The sequence below is a fragment of the Neolamprologus brichardi genome, chromosome 20 (genome assembly GCF_056152115.1).
Source record: "Neolamprologus brichardi isolate AB-2024 chromosome 20, ASM5615211v1, whole genome shotgun sequence".
Classification (NCBI taxonomy): Eukaryota; Metazoa; Chordata; class Actinopteri; order Cichliformes; family Cichlidae; genus Neolamprologus; species Neolamprologus brichardi.
In genome coordinates this window covers 30,108,824-30,129,949 of record NC_142123.1, presented here as the reverse complement: position 1 = coordinate 30,129,949, position 21,126 = coordinate 30,108,824, and the positions used below count along the sequence as shown (strand labels likewise).

The 21,126-nt window shown below is 37.9% G+C and overlaps 3 protein-coding genes across 3 annotated transcripts in view; 2 read left to right on the top strand and 1 right to left on the bottom strand.

The window, feature by feature from the left end:
• The window catches only part of gdap1l1 (ganglioside induced differentiation associated protein 1-like 1), a 28,343-nt gene extending 22,582 nt beyond the window's left edge, over positions 1-5,761 (top strand). Inside the window, exons 5-6 of the mRNA XM_006793995.3 lie at positions 1,501-1,615; positions 1,693-5,761. Coding sequence (XP_006794058.1) covers positions 1,501-1,615; positions 1,693-2,036 — 459 coding nt within the window. The 3' untranslated portion in view covers positions 2,037-5,761. The remainder of the gene's footprint in view (positions 1-1,500; positions 1,616-1,692) is intronic.
• fitm2 (fat storage inducing transmembrane protein 2) lies at positions 5,762-9,032 on the bottom strand. Its single transcript, XM_006793997.3, has 2 exons — positions 8,787-9,032; positions 5,762-8,054 (listed from the first exon to the last, which is right to left on the bottom strand). Exons 1-2 carry the CDS (start codon positions 8,957-8,959, stop codon positions 7,445-7,447), a joined length of 783 nt encoding a protein of 260 aa, XP_006794060.1. The 5' UTR covers positions 8,960-9,032; the 3' UTR covers positions 5,762-7,444.
• A 4,540-nt stretch (positions 9,033-13,572) lies between these two features.
• Positions 13,573-20,395, top strand: r3hdml (R3H domain containing-like). The gene is made up of 6 exons (XM_087833865.1): positions 13,573-13,641; positions 14,548-14,760; positions 15,544-15,662; positions 15,780-15,882; positions 19,578-19,693; positions 20,221-20,395. The coding sequence occupies exons 1-6, from the start codon at positions 13,636-13,638 to the stop codon at positions 20,342-20,344; spliced, it is 681 nt and encodes a 226-aa protein (XP_087689991.1). The 5' UTR covers positions 13,573-13,635; the 3' UTR covers positions 20,345-20,395.
• The last annotated feature ends 731 nt before the right edge of the window (positions 20,396-21,126 follow it).

The window sequence follows — 21,126 nt, the reverse complement described above, 5'->3', positions numbered from 1 at the left end:
TAAAGAGTATGATTTTTATGTATTTAAAGCTTTTTTGGGGGGGACAAACAGTTTAAGTCTCTATTAAACTGACAGGTATTGCTTTATTTATGATCAGAGAAGAAATCCTGACTTTTCCTTCAGTGACGTTAGTTTTCCTATTTGTGGCTTTGAGTGAAATATCTTTAGAGCTACTGGATGTGACATATAGTTAAAGTGCTTTGAATGGTTTTTAAGACTAATGCTATGTAAATACAAGTACACTGCAATTAATTTAGATTATTATGACAGTTTTAAACAGATTCCATGCCCCCATAGAATAATTCATATTAAGGTTATTTGTATTTTTTGTAAGCAATAAAAAGCAGTTTAGAAGTTTGGCTTTAGCATTTAACTAGATACATATTTTTGGCTGAAATAATGTTCTGAGATGTTTTTTATTTTTCTGTAAGTTTTTTCTTTTCTTCTAAAAAATGTTTTTAAAGGTTGGATAAATCTCTACAAAGTATCTTTAGTAACAATGTTGCTTTTGATGTTGTTTTTGAAGTGAGTGGAGCTTTCCCTGTTTAACTTTGGTTGAGGCAGATAGTCAGACTGGTTAACAGAGTAGGACAACCACACACTGTCACATCCACACGTATGGCCATTTTAAAGCCACCAGTTAACGTGATTTGCACTGAACTGTGGGAGGAAACCACAGTACTCGAGTGGAACCTGTGCAGGTACAGCGAGAACGTTCAAACTCCACACAGAACGGCTCCAGCTGATCAGCATATATAAGAACCAGGAAAGTTCTTGCTTTGCTGTCGCAGCGCTAGCACTAGCTGTTTCTCACTGCGTGTCAAAATATCAAATTTAAAATGTATGTTTTCAGCATTTTAGGCTAAATGTTAAAATGACACATTTTATTTCCTGAAAATATGTGAAACACTTTTAGTGTAGTCTCCAAATTTGATATTTTTCCTTGTGGCATTAGAAATCATTTCACTGCAATGTGTCAATCTATCATAAAACCTGATTTAAATGACATAGTTTATAAATGTTATCCAGTAACATCCATGACACAGTCTCATAATCTTTCATTCAGAATACCTTTTGTTCATAAATTGTAATACTGTTTTTTTTATTGTCATAAATATGTATAAGGACATTTTATAACTTGCAACTTAACACCATTCTTTGAACGTTGTTACGATTTGAAATAGTGCTTCAAATGAATGTTTTCTTAAAGACAGAATTACAAAGTTTATGTAAGGTTTGTTATTTTTGTGGGAATGTTCCCTGCTAGCTAAAATTTCAGTGTTATCAAAACTACAAAAAACTAATTACTGCTGCTTTAACAATTACACCATCTGCAGTTAAAACAGTTTAAATTGAGTCCTGCTAAATAAGAAGCTACGCTTGCCTAAAAGGGGGCTGGGAAAGGCTCGATTTATGTCAACTTATAACAATTTATCACTTGAATTTAACATTAAAACATCAGTTTAATGCGTGCTACTTTTTTACTTGTTTAATTGACAGGCAAAAATCTTGGACCATGATAATGTGAACTACCTGAAGAAAATTCTGGGGGAGTTAGCCATGGTTTTAGATCAAGTGGAAGCTGAACTGGAGAAAAGAAAACTAGAGTATCAAGGTATGTCCAAATGATGAATATCAAAGCACAACCCAGACGTTTTCTATAGTGATGTTATCGCATTCTTTGCTTCGCAGGCCAAAAGTGTGAGTTGTGGCTTTGTGGACCTGAATTTACACTAGCTGACATCTGCCTCGGAGCCTTGTTGCACAGGCTCAAGTTCTTGGGACTTTCTAAGAAATACTGGGAGGACGGCAGCCGGCCCAACCTGCAGTCCTTTTTTGTGCGTGTGCAAAAACGCTACGCTTTTCGAAAGGTCTTGGGTGACATCCACACGACCCTCCTGTCGGCAGTCCTACCCAACGCCTTCCGGATGGTAAAAAAGAAGCCGCCGTCCTTCTTCGGGGCCTCTTTTCTCATGGGTTCACTGGGCGGGATGGGCTACTTTGCCTACTGGTATTTAAAAAAGAAATACATGTAGTGAATGCCCACTTGTTGTGTTATATGTCTGTGTATTTGTGTGATGTTTAAACTTTTCTGTAATGTTTTATGACTGCAGGAAAACATAATGAATCTATATAGAGAACACTATTACTTACCTGGGTGAACAAAGAAATATTAAAACATTCCATAATAAATTCTTAACAGCACATTTTCTGGTAATCAAGGCCTTTCGTTAAAGTTTAATTACTGGAAACTTGCAGCTCTTGTGCATGCAAGTCCTCATTTAACTTTTGTTGAAGGCATGCATCAGGTCCACCTGCACTGAAATCTTAAAGTGAAAAAAAAAAACCCAGATAAAACTTTAAACACAACAACAACAGGGGTTGACTGACCTTCGCATGCCACTATTATAGTCATTACTCATACCTGCTCCTCACTCCTCCATCTACCTGAGGTATAACCAGTAAAACCACAGGGACACGTACATGACGATTACTTTCTGAAAAGTGCTGTGCTGCCAGAAACTGCCACATGTAATGATGAAAGGATGGAGGCAAACTTTAAAGGTATGCTTTGACATTTTGGGAAATGTGCTTATTGGCTTTATTGATGAGGCGTGGATGAGAAGATCGATACTACTCTTTGCGTAGGTGTTAAATATGAAGCTACAGGCCAAGAGGGTGATTAGCTTAGTTTAAACACTGAAAACAAGCGAAACAGCCGCTCTGTCACAGAAATGTGAATACCAGCACCAGCTAGGTATAGAACGTGAAACAGAAGCCAACACCAGTAAATGCCTTTGTCTCATTTAAATATGAAAAACATAATTATGCTTCACTGTTAACATACTAGGACTAATCAAATTATCACACTCAGCTTGTGATAATTCAGTGAAATTGTCACACTCCACGTGTAATTTGATTAAACACAAACACATTAGCTATATTTTGCAATGTGCCCGGCGTAAGGACAGTAGAATCTGATATATTATAAACTAAGCAGATAATTAGGATAATGATGGAAGGCGCGCTTCAGTCAATATTGTGCTTAAGTGGTGCAAATCACTTAACACATTTCTAATGAATTAAACTGCCACTCCACTTTGGGTGGCATGACATTGCGGTGTGGTGGTTTGCCCTGTTGACTGGGAGCACTCACTATGTGCTGGGTTTTTCTTTCAGCAGCTCCATAGATGTTCACGTTGGGTTAATTTTTGCTTCTAAATTGGCCATAGGTGTGGATGTGAGTGAGACAAAGTGCTGTTTGAAAATGTGAATGTTTGGTTTGTAGTGGAAATGCTTTGAGTGGTCCAGTCAGATTGTGTCGGTTCCACTTTACCTGATGGTTAGCCCTATTTTTCAAGTAAATGTATATTTGTAAAGCGCTTTACTTGGTCCTAAGGACCCCAAAACGCTTTACACTACACACAATCATCCACCCATTCACACACAGGTGATGGCAAGCTACAGTGTAGCCACAGCCACCCTGGGGCGCACTGACAGAGGCGAGGCTGCCAACGGGCCCTCTGACCACCACCAGTAGGCAACGGGTGAAGTGTCTTGCCCAAGGACACAATGACTGAGACTGTCAAAGCCGGGGCTCGAACCGGCAACCTTCCGATTACAAGACGAACGCCCAACTCTTGAGCCACGATCGCCCCGAAAGTAGAGTATCAAACATACATAAAGTGTGTCACATTACAAGATATGAATATCTTCCAGTGTCACAACGAATCACGAAGGGGAAAGGTTAAAAAAGAACGTTTAAAAAAAGAGCAGAAGAAGAAATCTGCTTTTGTCTATTTGTGTTTCTTTTGGGGGACTAAACCTTGCTCCTGATGGAAGCATGTTAGGGAAACTAAAGGTGCAAAACAGTGTGTGTGTCTTCGAAAAGACCGTCATTTCATGCAAATGTTTCCAGTCTTAATGCTGAGCTAAGCAGCTGTAGCTTCATGATCATGCACACAATAAAAGCAGTGCCCATCTTCTCATCTAACCCTCAGAAATAAAGTGGAAAAATCTCCCAAACTATAAAAGTGCTCCTTTAACTTATTGTACACCCAATATGTAATAACACACAGAGACATGCACACGTGTGTCCAGAGTCAGTTTATTTAGAGCACCACAGATCACACAGCACACAGTGGTCCACTGTCACTATCTTGTCGCAGAGCAGAGGAAAATCTGGGTGTTTGAAAAGTTACACTTGGCTCTACTGATAGCAAAATAATAAATTCTGCATCTATGGCACAATAGTGATGACTTAGGGTTAGGATGTATGTTTCATTGCATGGGTTACTTTCGTATTGTGTACACTGAGGGTTTTTTTTGTGGCCCAGAGGCAGAATTTATGACGTGACTAAGCCACAGATTTCTAAATATTCAGTTGGTAACTGTAACCTTTGAATCACCTGCACTGCACCGCGTCTGAGACGGTCCCTCAGCAATACTGAGCAAGAAAAAAACGCACTGGAATTCACTGCTGTTTGTTTGTCTCTGCTGACTTCCTCCTGACAGATGCAAGATTGTTTTTAACAGATAGATATTTTTAATTACACACGGTCGCATTTATTTTACCATGTTTAATTTTTAATGAGCTTAAAGGTTAAACAACGGGAACGAGGGAAGGAAAAAGCTGACTCATCTGAAGGCTTAAGGAGCACGATGGTGAGAAACAGAGAGCCTTCCCAGCTGTCTCGTTGTTTCTTAATGCAGTTTATTTTTCTTACTCCACATTAAGTTAACCCTTGACGGGAACCACTTTGTGTTTCTTTACCAGATGTCCGTGCTTTTTTTTTAAAAAACCATGTTATCATGTGCGCTCTTTGGGTTTAACTCATTGTTGTGAGGTGCTGGCTGGAGTTGTAAGCTGCTTTTGCTTTTTCTTGGCTGGTTATTACCGACATTCTTGCAGTAAGAACTCACAGTGCAGCGATTCTTTCTCTCATTATAACTGCTGCTCAAGATATTAATAAATAACAGAGGTCATGGAGAGTTTTCTACTGTCACACAAACTCACCTCTGCAGGTGGTGATTAACATCTAACTGCAACAGAAAAGGCTGAACCAAAGACAATGATCAGTACTCCTTTAATAGAAGTTTGTTGCTGTTTCATGTCTTGTAGCAGAATCAGTTTTTTATTAAGAAAACCAAAGTGTACCCAGTTTAATTTTTGATATGGAGAGTGCAGGGCGGCCAGTGAGATCAATAAATCCTTTTTGTCTGAAAAGAAGACATTTGAGATACACATTAAAGTACTTGATTTCAAGATGTTCAGAAGGGAGGTAAATGAGATTTCTAAAGTTTGAAAGCAAGCAAAAGAGGAGATATGTGTCCAGTTACAAATAAATCAAATAATTAGTTTAACTGTGTTCTCATTCATGTTGAGATTTTCATGCTAAAACGGTTCAATAATTGACACTGTGGGCGAAAATGCCAAGAAACGTCATAACCAGCCAATCACTGTAAACGCTTGGTACATTTTGATTATTGCAAGCACAGCTGTTACGATTCCGCTGCTTCCTCTGACTGAATCTACCCGAGGGGTCGGATCTGTACTTCTTGGATCCAACAAAGATTTCAAGTCGAAAGAATCCCAGTTGTGATTTGTGGCCATTATATTTCACTATAGTATTTTTTTATTTTTTACTTTTTATTTTTTATATTTCTATATATGCATTTATTTATGGTGCTTTTTATGATGTTTGTTCATAAGCCTTAATTTATTCAGTTGCCATCAATGACCAATAAATAATGAAAATAATTAATGGAACTTTTTTTTGTTGGTTTATTTGGATAAAAACTCAGAGCTTCCTGCACGGAGGAGAAAGTCGATTTTTTATATTTGATACATAAATCCCAACAGTAGAAAACTGAAACATTCTTCTGTGATTTACATATTTGTAAGCAGAACTGTAACAAAATATGACTGGTGTCATTCTATATTTTTCCTCATAGCTCAAAAAAGTCAGGCTCCTACTTCCTGTATAAATCAAAAATATAAAAGTTCAGCTTTTAAAGTGAAATTTATGCTGTGGTTTTTACCAGAGATGTACTGGTGAGTGTTTAAGGAAGCAAGATTGTATAAGTGGGAATTCTGATTTATTCATATAAGGCCAAATAACACAGATCAAGGTGCTTCATAGCGTGAGCTAAGGACCATCAGATGATCCCCTACAAGCACTTAGTGACAACGAGGAGGAAGAACTCCCTTTTAAAAAGGAAGAGAGGGCTAACCTAGGCCAGTTGGGGTTTGAGGGTTAAGTAGGGCAAGACAGGGAGAATACAGAGAGATCACGACCAGCAAGCAGGTCCAAACACAAACTACAGAAGTTAATGACATGCAGCAGTGACCAATAAATACGTGTAAAGTGGAGAGTACTCAGTGCATTATGGGAAGTCGTCTAGCAGCATAAGGGATGATTCAGGGTCACCCAACTCTAACTATAAACTTTATGGAAAAGGAAAATCTGAAGCTGAATCCTAGTAAACTACACTGTTCAGCATTTTTGATAGATCTGTTCAGAAACAGAAAATTATGGCACAGAGGAATATTAATCTTGGTCTGATTTGTCTTTTAAAGACCAGTTAAAATAAAAATAGATAGTGTTTCAAAAGCTGATGGCAACATAAGCATAAAGCTGCTTTTTCCCATGTTTTTAAACTATATCTTAGTTTAAAAACATAAAAATAGTTTCCTTTAAACAGTTTAGGCATTTTTTTCATGAAATAATTAACAGGAAAAAAACCTCTTTATATCAATTAATGATGAAAATAAATGTTAGTTAAAGCTCAATACTGAATATTTCCAACCTTAATGATATTTCTTAATTAAATATATTAAAATTCTTATTCCTAACCACATTCTACATCGCTGAACAAACTTAAACTACACATAATGTTGACACAGTTACTTTGACCCCAAACCATTCACAATCAAAAAAAACTGATTTAAAATATTACACGCAGGATGAAATGCAGCTTCACTGGATTACAATGACTTGTTCAAAGCTTTCTAAATAAATAACAATGAACATTTACTGTACATTGGTTTGCAAAAAAAACACACATCATCAGTGCTATACAACTGGAGCTGTAAACATTCTCAACTGTTCCCATACATATCTAAAAACTGCAAATACTCAGTTAGGATTAACGCAGTATAAGTCAGGCAAATAATAGCGAACCTTGAGGCTGAAGGTGAGAGGACTGAAGCTGGGCAGCAGAGCAGCTCTGTGCTTTTATCTCAGATTACAAGTCATTTTGGAATCAGCAGCTGCCAAACAGATGAAGAATTGCAAGTAAGTCATTGTGTACAAGGTGGCCAGCCTGTGAAGAGGGGAATTACTTAAAATAGCTTCAAGTAGAGTTGCTGGCTTGGACCTGGATGCAGATAGCGTCAAATGTAGTGTGTTATTTCGAGGATGATTTTACTTGTGTGTTCAGCTTAGGCATGCGGCTTCTGTTCTTTTGGGTGGCGCTGAGGGGGGAGTCCTGGTGACATTGGTTTTACATACCAAACCCGATATGTTAAATACCACCCCAGCAGGGCACATATGGTTCCTAACAACTTGTGAGATGGGTCATGGAAATAAACAGAGGTGCACGTGAACATCCACACCCAAATGATCATGATAAGATTCAAGGCTATATACAGCAGGCTCAAGACCTTCCTGGGAAGTCCAGACAAGCTGGTGGTATTGAGAGAGCTCATCGGGGCAATTTCCTCCATGATGAAGAGGGTGGAGTACGCCAAAATGAAGGAGTGTCCTGAGATGTCATAGCCAACCCAGTGGAATCCAGCCCGCCTGCAGACAGCTTTCGATGTGAACTCCTTGTAATCAACCTTTACCAAGCTGTTTTCGTAACAAGAACCGGTCACATCCTCGATGTAGAAGAAGGTCTCTGTGCAGACGTACCAGACAGCCGTTGCCACCACCAGAGAAAGCAGCCGCCGGGCGAGAAAGGAGACGCTCCTGTTGAAGGAGGCATTGGAGAGGAGGAGGAAGGGGGTTAGCAGCAGCAGCGTCCAGCCCCAGGACACTTTAACAAAATACCTGCAAGACAAACAGAGCAGTCTGATGAAACACTTTACCACTTCAAGATAAAGTTAATGTTAATCTCATATGTACACAGAATGTATACTGTATACTTCATACTCCTGGGCCAATACAGAATGTTTATGCATAAAAGAAAACTGTAGATATGTACCAGTATATGTGCTGGTGTTACAGATGGTTAGAAACAGAGGTAAAAACCTGGAGTATGCAGAATGTTTATGCATAAACATTCTGCATACTTCAGAATGTTTATGCATAAACATTCTGGATTTTCAGGTTTTTACCTCTGTTTCTAACCATCTGACACACCAGCACATATACTGGTACATATGTACAGTTTTCTTTTTACAATAGAATATAATAGCTTTTTATTGTCATTGTACATGTAGAACGAAATTGTGGATGCTCCACACTAGCTGTGCATAGAACAAAAATATAAATAGTAGGACATAAATAATAACAATTGCCAGTTTCTGCTCCTACAAAATCCAGGTAAGCCAAGCAGTTTTTGTTTGTTTTGAGTTGTGTTCAACAAATAGGACTTCATTAGCCCGACAGTTGAACAGTTCACCCTTGACCTACATCTCTCCAGTCTTGCCAAATTCATTAAAACATTAAAAAAGAAAATTATAAAGGTGCTTTTAAGTCACCTTAAAGTGAACGCCAGGTGTGCCCACGAGCTTGAATGAATCGGTTGTGTTAGCTAATCAATCGCGTCGTCATACTTACACGTTCAGGGCGTTTTTGCTGCTGCTGAAATACGTCTGCGGAACGGACTCCAGCTCTTTCAGGACGGACCCCACGACCGAGATGAGCAAAAAACTCCAGGGGAACTTCTGTCGGACGGCTGGTATCCTCCACAGTACCACCAACTTATCCACAATGACATCCAACGACGCCATGTTGACGCTACTGACCGTTGCTCTACACCGGCGGGGAGGGGTACGTTGCTTTGACGTCACTGCAGGTCAACCAATGAGATGTTATTTTTCTTCTTTCTGTTTTTAACGGCAGACTACAAACGGTAAATTCAAATGGATAGCGCCCCCACTGTACAGGATGATGTGCTACTTTCTTCTTAACACTTCCTTTCCTTTCACTTTCTTTGTATCTGACATATGTTTTCGTAGATATACATATTAACCCAAAATAACATAATAAATGGAGGAAAACAATTAAACCACAGTCCTAAAACCAAGACCAGCCAGGCAAGGCCATGATGATCCACTTGGTAAAGTAAACCTGCTAGGCATCTTTTTTGGCCTCCAGACAACAATTCTGATGGCTAAAGATCCAAACGGGACAGGGAAAAAAAGAAGAAAACAAAAAAGGAACACCTCTATAAACATCTGCACATCAGGCAACCTGCTCTACTCCTGAGCAACAGCTACCCTTGGAGGTGCTAGAAACATCCTTCAGAGATTTTGGTTCCTTCTGAGATGAGCATCACACAGTTCCTGCCGGTATGTCGGCTGCAGCTCCATATTGTGAATCTCCACGTCTACCTGTTGGATTTGGGACCGTTGAGGCCATTTCAGTACAATGAATTCACTGAACTCACTTAGATGATCCGAGAAAAAAGAAAGAAAGAAAGAAAGGAAGGAAGATCTTCTGTATACTTCTCAAAAAATGTGATCCCGTCTCCCTGAACCTTAAAAGACACTTCTTTGACAGCATTTGGTCAAATTCCCCTTATTTCCACGTGTGGTATGTCTTCCTCATTAAACCGACATCATTGTGATGCAATCTACATTATTTATCTACTGGAAAAGTTGCTAAAAGAGTTCTGTTTCTGGGTCAAATTTAATTTCTTTCTCCCAGTTTTTCTGTTTTTACATGCAACAGAATATATTCATGTAATTAACAGTTTAAAAAATGTATTTAATAATACTAACTAAAAAAATAGATATAAATGCAAATCATATGCATATATTTTCACTGTCTACACATACAATTCAAGGTAATTAATGCAAGTGTTGATGAGAGCTGGTGCTGATGTTTGTAAAACTGAATCCTGCTGACTGATTGTGATTATACTGGAGTAAAATAAATCTCCCCTTGAAGGACAAAGTTTGTCCCCAGTGCACTCTGACTTGGCAAACAAGCCTCTCTAAAAAGCAATTTTCCAAGCATGCCTCCGGTTTGGCTGATTGTTCTTCAAGGATTGCTGCCAAACTACAAACTCTGTCAGGAGGCAAAAAAACCCCCATCCAGATTAAATGGTTTCAGATTACATTTCAGACAGCTCAAGACCTGATTGAATCATGCCTCAGATTTCTATAGTTAGATTGAAAGAAGGAATCTTTTTGCAAAACAAAACATTTGATGAAACTAAACTTTTGAGGGCCTTACTCAAGTGATAAAGACGTAAGCAAATGTAAAGAACAAGATGGAAAACTAAAACAATATCCTGCAGTAATCATCACTGCACAGGTGTGTTTTCTGCTTCTCTTGAGGTAAATATAGAGGTCAATGAGTTCTTCTCATCTCCTTTCAGATTGATCTGCAATGTCACAGGGACGTTTGCATGTAACTGTCCTGCAGTGCATCGAACCAGATGATGTCATGCTGCAGGCAGTAAGAGAGGGACTCCAAAAACCAAAATAAAACTGGTCTAGTCCAGCCAGATAATTATCCTCTCCAAGGTTTGACCTATTTCTGACCACCCTGGTGAAGTTTCACCATTCAAATTTCCAGACTCTTGAGAACTAATACCCCACGGAGCACCATGTTTAAAATCATTTCTGCAGTTCATTTGTGCATTTAGGAAAAATAAACTTCTGATATATTTGTATTCATTGTTATTAAACGACAGCCAATAATTTCCATTAAAAAGTATATAAATACATATAAATATATGTTTAAAATTTTTGAAAAGGGCTAAAAATGTTAAAATTAAATACTAATCACCTGAAAAGATGCAAACTAAAGTTTTAGCAAATCACACCCACCTTATTTTAACAGAGATTTTTCTAAAATTGCAAAAGCAAAACATTTTTTCACCACTTATCATTTTCTCATAGTTACCCTGATCCCTGCTTTTATAAATCTATTCTAATGTCAAACAGCCTCTGCATGTATTTTAAGTGTTATGGTTTTATATTTGTATATATCTGGTTTATGCTGCAGCCCCCATGTGATGTTTCCTACAGTGTTAGTGAATAGTAGCTCAGCTTTAAAGATTTTATCACAATACCTTTCTTTCCTTTGAGGCTGGCAAATACTCTGCAGTACAGCCACACTTTAACTTTTCTCCTCTGTCAGTGGGAAGCACCAGATGACTGAATAAATATACTTTGAGCCTGTGCTGCTTGACCTTTTTCTTTCCTTCTTTTTTGATATTTAACAGCCAGGTTTGATGGATATATTCTCCCTTCTTTGATGTGTGACGACTTATATATCAACTATGTGCGAAAACTGTCACGCATGTGGCTGATGCTAATTTTAAAAGTTGGGTCTTTGCATCCAGTACGTTAAGTTCATTCAGCTCCACTGACAGAATGCTAAAGAGATTTGAACAAAAAATCAAGAACAATACTAATATGATAAAGTGCAAGTAGATAGAAAGTAGATATAAAAAATAAACAGTTGCCAGTTATAGACAGGCAAGTGGAAAAAGTGCTTGAGTTTAAAGGATCAGCAACACAATGTGACATTGACCTTGTGTGCGTTCAAGGTTTTTTTTGCCTTTCTGTGCATTTCACACACAAATCACAATGTATAGGAGCCTATATGGACGTATGTTGCATGACTTTAAAGGCTACACTATGTTACCTGACCAGCCAGGTGACATAGTGGAATCTTCAGACAAAATGTGGCGATTGATGTTGAGTCTTTCTCTTCTGCTGTACTAACAAGGCAAATAGGAAAAGCAGGGGTAGATGATCTAGACAAGAATAATGCTAAGTAATGCACCTATGACCACTGACTGTGACAGCAAGTAAAGATGTACACAGTATTCCAATGCACAAAGCAGAGCCATGTGCATAAAGTATAATAAAAATGTGCAGTAAACAGGATTTCTGTGAAACCCGCTCAAATATATCTCAGTAAGATGGTGCAGAAAATAAAAGACCTCATAAATCACTTGAAGACTCACAGATGAAGCAAAATACTGGCACAGAAAAAGGGAGAAACAAAGAGTGGGCAGGACATTAAGACATGGGCGACCCAAAAAGGGCAGGTAATCACACTGGAGGAACAACCTAAAATGAAAAATTCTAACAAAGATAAATTATGACCTTGAAGACCAGATGAAACTTCAAGATGAAATAAAGTATTTTATTATGTTAGCTGCTATAATAATCACTTGATCTCCATAGAAAAATAAAATTTGGAACATGAATTGCTTTCTCAGGGTAAGACTGTCACCACTGCAGAGAGCATCCTATTCATGCCTAAGTGGTCGAGAGTTGAACATTCAGCAGAAATGATATAAAGTATGGAATGTGCTGGAAAAATATTGTAGTGCGTGCATTTAAAACCAGCAGATTCCGCTGCCCTATAGACGTGCATCCTTGCAGCTTCATCCCTAAACTAGTAGGATCTGTGTTTTTTGACACAATGGAGAATATCCAGCATGCCAAGCAGAAGCATAAATACAAGGGGACATTCACCGAGAGCTCTAAAAATATCAGCTGCACTGCATGCAGTCTGGACATGATCAATGATATGGTCATGACATCACTGACAAAATTTATATCTAGTAAAGATTTCATAATTTTGTAGTCCAGTTTTGTGCTTTCCCCTGTGTCATCTCTCTGACACCATTACCTGTAGATCCAGGTGATGCAGTGCACAATAGCTGCAGATAAACCCTGAGTCTGCAGCCACTTTCTCCCTCCTTTTTCTTAAATGCACATTCTTTGCCCATCTCCTACAAGCTTCCTATTATCCTGCTTATTCAGCTTTTTATTGTATTTTTTATTGAAGAAATCCAGCGAGGTAAGGAAACTAAAACATCTCTTATAAACCAGCCTCAAGCTCTGAAATTCTGAATTCCTATTTTATTTAATATAAATATATCTGTTATTGATTCCAGTAATAATTATTTCTGAACAGTATTTATCATAAGGTGTTAAAACCACAACTCTAACTCCTCTTGTCCACACTTAGAAATTACTGCAAAGTCAGATGTACAACAACATAATATAACCAAGATTGCATTATTAATTAAGAATAATGCACAATAATATTAAGTTAAAACATATAAAATGCATGATTCATTATGAAAATGTTTACTTGCTGCTGCTGATAAATACAGAGGTTGAAGTAAAGTCCTTTCATAAATCAAATCAGATGTGGTTCTGACCCTGTCAAAAATGATGGCAGTCGGTAAAATATTTTATGATTGAGATTCATGTTCTCAGACGTAATTTCCTGTGTTTGTGAAGTAAGGAGAACGAAAGAGACAGACAATAAATTTTCAGGAAAGAAGAAGAAGAAGTCAGCATACAGGAGGGTTTGTGCTTCAGTTAAAACTGCCTGCCACACATGACAAACGGGCTTGTTTGCAAACGCTCACTCTGAAGTGAGGAGCTCCTCTGCAGCTCGTCTGACTCTGTGAAAGGATCCACTGATGCAGGTACGAGGCTCAGCTTATTCCACGCACTGTGTACAAGGCATGATTGAAGACTGCAAAGAAAATGAACATGTGATAATGAAGTTTTTAAATTAATTGAACATTTAATCTTTTAGCAAACAGCGACAATGTGATGCATGGTTTCTGACCTGTTCTAATGGTTTTTATCAATACCTTGCTGTGTACTACCAATACTTCTTGACTCATACTTTTTTTGAAGATCACCAAAAATAAGAACAAAACAAAAACAAGCAGTGGATGGGTAAAATGATCTTTTCTGATTGGGAAAATGCATTAAATTGAGGTATACTGAAATGTATTGACATTCTTGTTATTTAACAAATTTTTCATCTTACACCAACTTTATACTTCGTTTGTCCTTCAAGTAGTTGTTAAGGTTAATTGTGTGATTGCTAACTGATATGGACTTGTTATAAAATCCATATGATTTATGATATTTCTCAAATTTTGTTATTAAATAATAATAATAAGTATAATAATAATAATAGGTAATAGAAACAAAACACATCGCAAAGTGACCTCAAAACCTTTTGGGGGCTTTTTTCACTTTTGTCAGAGAGCACACAGTGAAACATGAGACAGTAAAGTGTGGAGAAAGTGGGGGAAGACACACAGCAAAGGCCCTGAGGTCAGACTCAAACCCAGGCTGATGTATTTATCTCTGCAGCAGAAGGTCACCTGCTCAACCCAGAGAGTTAAACTGCCTCATTTTCCTTTTATGAATAATTGCAAAAAAAGGGTCACCTTTACAAATATGTTGATGAGACACTCTTTTGCTTTTAATTAACCAAATTCAGCACACAACTTATTAAATTACCATATGCCTGGGATTTGACTGTGTTTTCTACTTGTAAATTTGACTATCATGTAATCTGCTCTGCTCCTCAGAGCTGCTGCCTCCTCCTCCTCCACAGGCCTCAGATGACTGCTTGTGTTCAGCTTATGCTGGCTGCCACTCTGTGGATAATGCCTGGAGGCATCAATACTTATCGCAGCAGACGTAAACCAGCAATTTCACCCAGAGAGATGAATGCCCTGCTGGATTACCATAACCGAGTCCGCTCTCAGGTCTTTCCTCCTGCTGCTAATATGGAGTACATGGTGAGGCACTTGTATATATGGACACATATAGACAGTTTGTTTGTATGAAATGCACTAAAAAGGTTAAATAGTGAGGTGATTGTTACCTCCAGCAGTTCATTATACAAACTAGCAGACAGCTTATAGTGAAGACCCCAGCTCTGCTACATGTGCTGCAGACAGTGCTGAACGCATTGAAAATGGGGAATCAGAGACCTCTGCTGGACAAACTATGAAATTACATCCAAATCCATCCATGTAAGCTGAATCCAATAAACTGGTGTTAAGCCAATATCGGCTATAATATCAACCAACTGATTAATCAGTCAGAGTCTAGAATACATAAAATATGACAAGAAAACAAATAAATACTCTACAGTACTCAAGACAAAACAATATCTTCTTGATAACTTTGCATTAAATACAATTCTGTGGTATTTTTGTAGTTTTGTTTATGTTATTTTGAAGTTCTTCATTGTATTTCAGAGGGCTATGCTACTTTTTACTGCATGTGCTACCTAACAATATAAAATAGCAGAATTAGTCATTACACCCACTAGTCACTGCAGTCAGTTACAGTGATAAATTACTGTTTTATTGTTGGCCCTTCAATAGAAGTAACCATGGAGAAAAACAATAATAATGTGATCCTGACTTGGGAGCATTGCCTGCATAGTTTGGGTGTATGACTTTGTGTGTTGGCTTTGGTGTTTTATACAGAATAGGAAAAAATGTCACGTCATGTTAGGGATCGGTTGTTAGTGACAGCTCCTCTGTTGTTCTCCTTTTCTGCTATTTATGCAGCTGTGGGATGAGGGACTTGCTAAGTCAGCTGATTCGTGGGCTTCACGATGCGTTTGGGATCACGGTCCGACACAGGCCATGAAATACGTGGGTCAAAACCTGTCAGTCACTTCAGGAAGGTAGTACATAGCTAACAAACTGCGGAAACACTGAATGCTCATTGTAATCATAAATCGTTTTTTATTAATAAAATAAAACAAACACTATGTATGATATGTTGATTCATAATTTAAAAGGTACCAGTCCATCACAGATCTGGTCAGGTCCTGGAACGATGAGAGGCATCACTTCTCCTACCCAAACAGATGCAGTGGATCAGTGTGCTCTCACTACACTCAGGTATGATATACTCAGTGATTCCATTTTAGTACATTTGAGTGATATCTTAGCTTAGATAAAATTAAACATGTGTTTTTCTTCCCTATGCTGTATAATAACCATTAGATATTTATATGTTTGTATATACTGTGAAACTAAGTGTTAACATATTAAAAAATACATTTATCATCAATTTCATTCATTCAAAATGCAGAAAACACTGAAAACCTGAATTAAATACATTTTTTTTCAGCTCACCTATAGATACAATAGCACACAGCTTTTCTAAGCTAATCTGGTGGGGGTTTTCTCCACACTTTGAAGAGCTTTTCACAGTTTTTCTGTGTTTTCTGTCTCTTCATATATTCTCAGTCTGACTCTATGATGGTGATGCTCAGGACTCTTTGTTTAGGGTTGTTGATTTTACACAGAATCAATGCATGTCCATCAGATGTCTTGTGTTCTGTTGTATATCATAATAATGTAATAATGTAAAGTGTGTGCAGCTCTTTAGGCACATTTAAAACAGTAAATATAGCACCATCAGGGTATGTGTTCCATAAAAATGTGGCTTCAGTTATTGAAAAACTCATCATTTAGATTATAATCAAGTATTTACGATCTATTCTTTCTGGAAAAGGTCGGATCCTTTTCTTTTTTATTTTATTAAACTATTTTCTTGCTTTGGAGGGTTAAAATGCATATTTCTGGGTTTAAAGCAGCCTAACCTGTATGAATTTAAGTGTTTCAAGAGTATGTTTGTAAGTTTAAGTTTATTGGTGCTTATTGTAAATTAAATGGTAAATGTATTTATATAGCGCTTTACTAGTCCCTAAGGACCCCAAAGCGCTTTACACATCCAGTCATTCACACACTGGTGATGGCAGCTACATTGTAGCCACAGCCACCCTGGGGCGCACTGACAGAGGCGAGGCTGCCGGACACTGGCGCCACCGGGCCCTCTGACCACCACCAGTAGGCAACGGGTGAAGTGTCTTGCCCAAAGACACAACGACCGAGAGTCCAAGCCGGGGCTCGAACCGGCAACCTTCCGATTATAAGGCGAACGCCCAACTCTTGAGCTACGATCGATCAATTAGCAATGAATCATCCCGGGTTTTAAAATTGTCATGTGGACTAAACATGGTGCAGTTTTCATAATCAATAGAAGGACCTAAAGAAAATGTTTATATCACAAATATTACAGTGGGTGAAAACACCAATCTTTGACAACAGCTGTGTTTTCAAATTAGCGCTAACCTCTGTAAATGTGTGTGGTTTGACTCAGGGGCGATTTTAGCCCATTTTTGGGGGTGCTTCAGCACCCCCAAAATGAATCAAAGCACCCCCAAAGATTTCTTCCTTTTTTTGACAATATTTGCTGTTTATGTGACACACTACTAAAAATATAAAAAGCATTCAGTACTTGGTTGAGACTTAAGATTTTAACAACAAAAGTATACATAACCCCTCCCCCCTCCCAAAATGGTTTGTTCCAGCTCGCCTCTCCCCTGCTCTGGCTCTAGCGCGGTTGCTGCCAGAGCGATGGTGGCTGAGACGCAGCAGAGCGGAGGTGTAAGTGCCTGGCTTAAAACAGGACATATTAGCTGCATTTAACCTTCAGTTACTCTTTATATAGTTAGGTAGGAGTCAGACCATGTTTCTTTTTAGCTGAAAAACATTACTCCAGGTAACCTGCAGTGTTGAAAACGTGTTTTCCCACGATGTTTGCTACCCTATAATCCGCCCTGCTCTGTAGTAAAATCAGCGACATTTGGCCGTCGTGTTGTTCCCATTGAAATTTATATAACCTATTTAAAATCTAAAACTCAATAGCCTGCTGTTGATACCACTGTCCTGTTTGAAATGGATACTAACTAGCTAACTGACTGAATGCCCATTAACCTTATAACTCCTGTTGTGTGTGTGTGTGTGTGTGTGTGTGTGTGTGTGTGTGCGTTTGTGTACAGAGAGACAGCCAGGTTCATAATGGATATAAGGAAGTTTTTTCAAAAAAAGGAGCCACATTCAGGTAAAAGTGTAAAATCAATGATTCGTCAATCAAGAATAATGTTGGATCAGTGTTTCAATGTTTATATCTTTTATTAGATGTTCATGTGGTTTGGTTATTTGCCTTTTGGTTGAAAGTACACTGAGAGAGGAGTTTTTGTTAGTGATCTAAATAGTTTTTTTTTTTCATATTAATGCAAATTTTCATCTAATTGAATACAATCTGTTTGTGTATGATTGTCAGTCCAAAGAGGGAGAGAGGAAAGAGGGGAATGTGAGGAGAAAGTACAAGGTCAGGAAGAAACAGGTAAGAAAACAGACAGGGAACAGTGACAGGCACAACAGAAACTGTTAAACTGACAAAAAGAAAAAAAAAAGATTTTATTCATACAATCTGGAAGTTGTGTTCTCCCTATATTAAAGCTGCTATACAGAATCTGCAAAACAAACTGGGTTGAAACATTTTGACCCTCTTTAACAACATTCCAACATAACATTATAATTGATCGGGGAGATTAAAATTAATGATATATTTTTATGTGGTTCAGCCACAACTCTACTAAAACCTCAGCCAGTAACAGGTAGGCCAACTTTTGGACCATCTAGTTGTCTGTATGACTGCCGCAGTATGTACATCACATTTGCACACTATCAGAAAGAGCCAAACAGCCCTGGTGGAGTGAGGAGCTGTAAAGAGAAGCAGATGCTCTGTTTATGTCCTAAAAATGTTTTAAGCTTGTTTCAAAATACTGCATCTTTAAATGTTTTCCAAAAGCACACATACACTTATCAGTGTTTCTCACACTTTTTACAGTGTGTACCACCTGATAAAAATGTCACGCTCTCCCAAGTACCACTATGAAAGCATGAAAGTCATAAATCTTACAACACAAAATTATTATTATTAAATCAGTAAAATTAGTATCTGCAGTAAAGATTTTTTCATACATTGTATACATTCTACCACAGGCAAAGTTGCCTCAATTTTTATAGTTTTTTATTAATATTTTGTAATAATTTATTTGTAATAATTTATTCTGTTTTGGGAGTGTTTTCTATCTGTATTATATTATACATACACATTAAAAGTGAATCTCTGTCCAAAAAATGCACTCAGTTTACTTTTTACTCACTATGAGCATCATTCATTATTCTCCCCCAGTAATTAAGATTAGGATACGTATTTTTTTTTATTTTTATTCCAATCCATTCTTCTTTTTCAGCATTTAAATAACCTTTATCAGATTTGATGGTTTTGTTACAAACTTTTCAAAAAAGTGTTTTGCTTTTCTTTCACAAATGTGGGATTAAATTGTGTTAAAATGTACAAAACAGTGATGTCATGTTTTGTGACGAGGACCCAGGCACAGAAAAACTTGAGGAATTTAAGAATCTCATGATTTAATAAAGAAATTTGCAGACTTGCACAGAGATGGTAAAATTATGATGACTGATAATGGAGATGAAGACAACAGACGATGAGGACAGGGAGAAACAGGGGTTTAAATGCACCAAGGAGACAGTCAGAGAGAACTCGGGACAACTGGAGATATTTAAGGATGCAGGGACTGACAGAGACAGGTTTATCTTGCCTGGCTGGGCAGCTCTCTGGGTGCTTAGCACCCCCAAAGCTCTGATCCTAGAATCGCCCCTGGTTTGACTTATGTGCATATGAAGAGAAAACATGTGTCTATGGTTTGTGTCAGATGGTGTGGGCGAGCACCAACAGAGTGGGATGCGCTGTCAGGAAGTGCTCCAACATGGACGTGTTCGGCAGCACCTGGAGGGAAGCAACGCTGCTGGTCTGCAACTACTTGATAAAGTAACGTTTGGGAAATATGCTCATTCACTTTTTCACCAAAAGTTTGAAGATGCAGCTCAAAACTGTGGCTTCCTCCGAGACACACAGGATGCTTATTTTTTAAAGTAGAAAATAAGTATCCTCTATGCAAATGCTAATAAGCTAATCATTGTTGGTTGTAGTTTCAGTTTTAGTCTACTATTAGAAAATGCTTTAAATCCAAATGATCTGTTTTATTTCACACATATGGGATCAGTTTAATGTTTTTAGTTCAAACCGGGTTCAAATAGGAAACAGGAGGCAGATTTCAAGAACAAAAAGTCAGCTTTACTTGTATATACAAATGTCTTAATGAAGTTGGCAAAAATAAACAAACAAACAAAAAACAAAAACTGAAAATAGACGGTTGCTGTTTTCGTCCATGTTCTAAGTAAAAAAGAAAGAACCAATACAGACCCAAACCCTGCTCTCACAGGCGTAAATACTCATTTAACTATTACACTCAGAATCTCACCTGTTAATTAGCATTATATTTCTTTGTATTTCAGAGGAAACTGGGTGGGAGAAGCTCCGTATAAGACTGGAAAGCCATGTTCTGTCTGTCCATCCAGCTACGGAGGCTCCTGCTGGAGAAACCAGTGCACACTGAACAAAAAACCCAGGAGACTTTAACACAAGAAAGAAGCTGTTAACACAACACAGAGTTTTAATTTGTAAACTGGAAAAAAGAATCCACAACAGTTCCAAATGTGACTCACAAAAGCTGTACAACAAGACAATCTGGATAAATGACGCTTGTGTCCAGTTACCACTGTTACCATTTGTACTGTAAATTTACTGCAACACTTGAATTTCTATTCCAGTTACAAAATAATGTTCAAACTGTTATTTCCTTTGACTTTCAGGAGATTTGCACTGTTAGAACCTGTTTAATAATAATAAAAAAGCAGTTTTATGCTACAAGTTGCTCATTTTTGCCCTGATATACATGTTTGATTGTCTTTCTAAACTGTGAACCTGTTCCCACAGTAAATGACAACGCATTTATGGTTGCCTGTTTGCCTGCCCGAACATTAATTAAGTTATAAATAACTGATGAGGCTGTATATTCAGCACAAGTAATTCGCTGTTCACCACTTGTGTTTATTCACTGCAGCTGCAGGAAATTTTCTGTCCTGCATTTCACCTCATTACAGCTCAGCATTTACCCATCAGAGACTTTTTCTGTCATAAACCCGAGCCTAATGCAGCTTTTATGGCCTAAAATACAAGGGAATCAGCTGTGCCTCCCAGCTCAACTGATTTGTGGACACACACACGCACACACACACACAAACGTAAAACATTTGATACAGAAACCAGTCTCTCCCAAGCAAACAAAGTCCCTCACAAACAAGTATAAAGAGCAGCTGAGATCAGCACTTTGTTGACTGTAATGATTGTTTATTTAGCAG

Coding starts and splice junctions, on each gene's coding strand:
- fitm2 (XM_006793997.3), bottom strand. CDS start 8,959: ATGGCGTCGTTGGATGTCATTGTGGATAAGTTGGTGGTACTGTGGAGG. Junction 8,055..8,786: donor AGCAAAAACGCCCTGAACGT/GTAAGTATGACG, acceptor TTTGTCTTGCAG/GTATTTTGTTAAAGTGTCCT.
- r3hdml (XM_087833865.1), top strand. Junction 14,761..15,543: donor CTGCTAATATGGAGTACATG/GTGAGGCACTTG, acceptor CTATTTATGCAG/CTGTGGGATGAGGGACTTGC. Junction 15,663..15,779: donor CTGTCAGTCACTTCAGGAAG/GTAGTACATAGC, acceptor ATAATTTAAAAG/GTACCAGTCCATCACAGATC.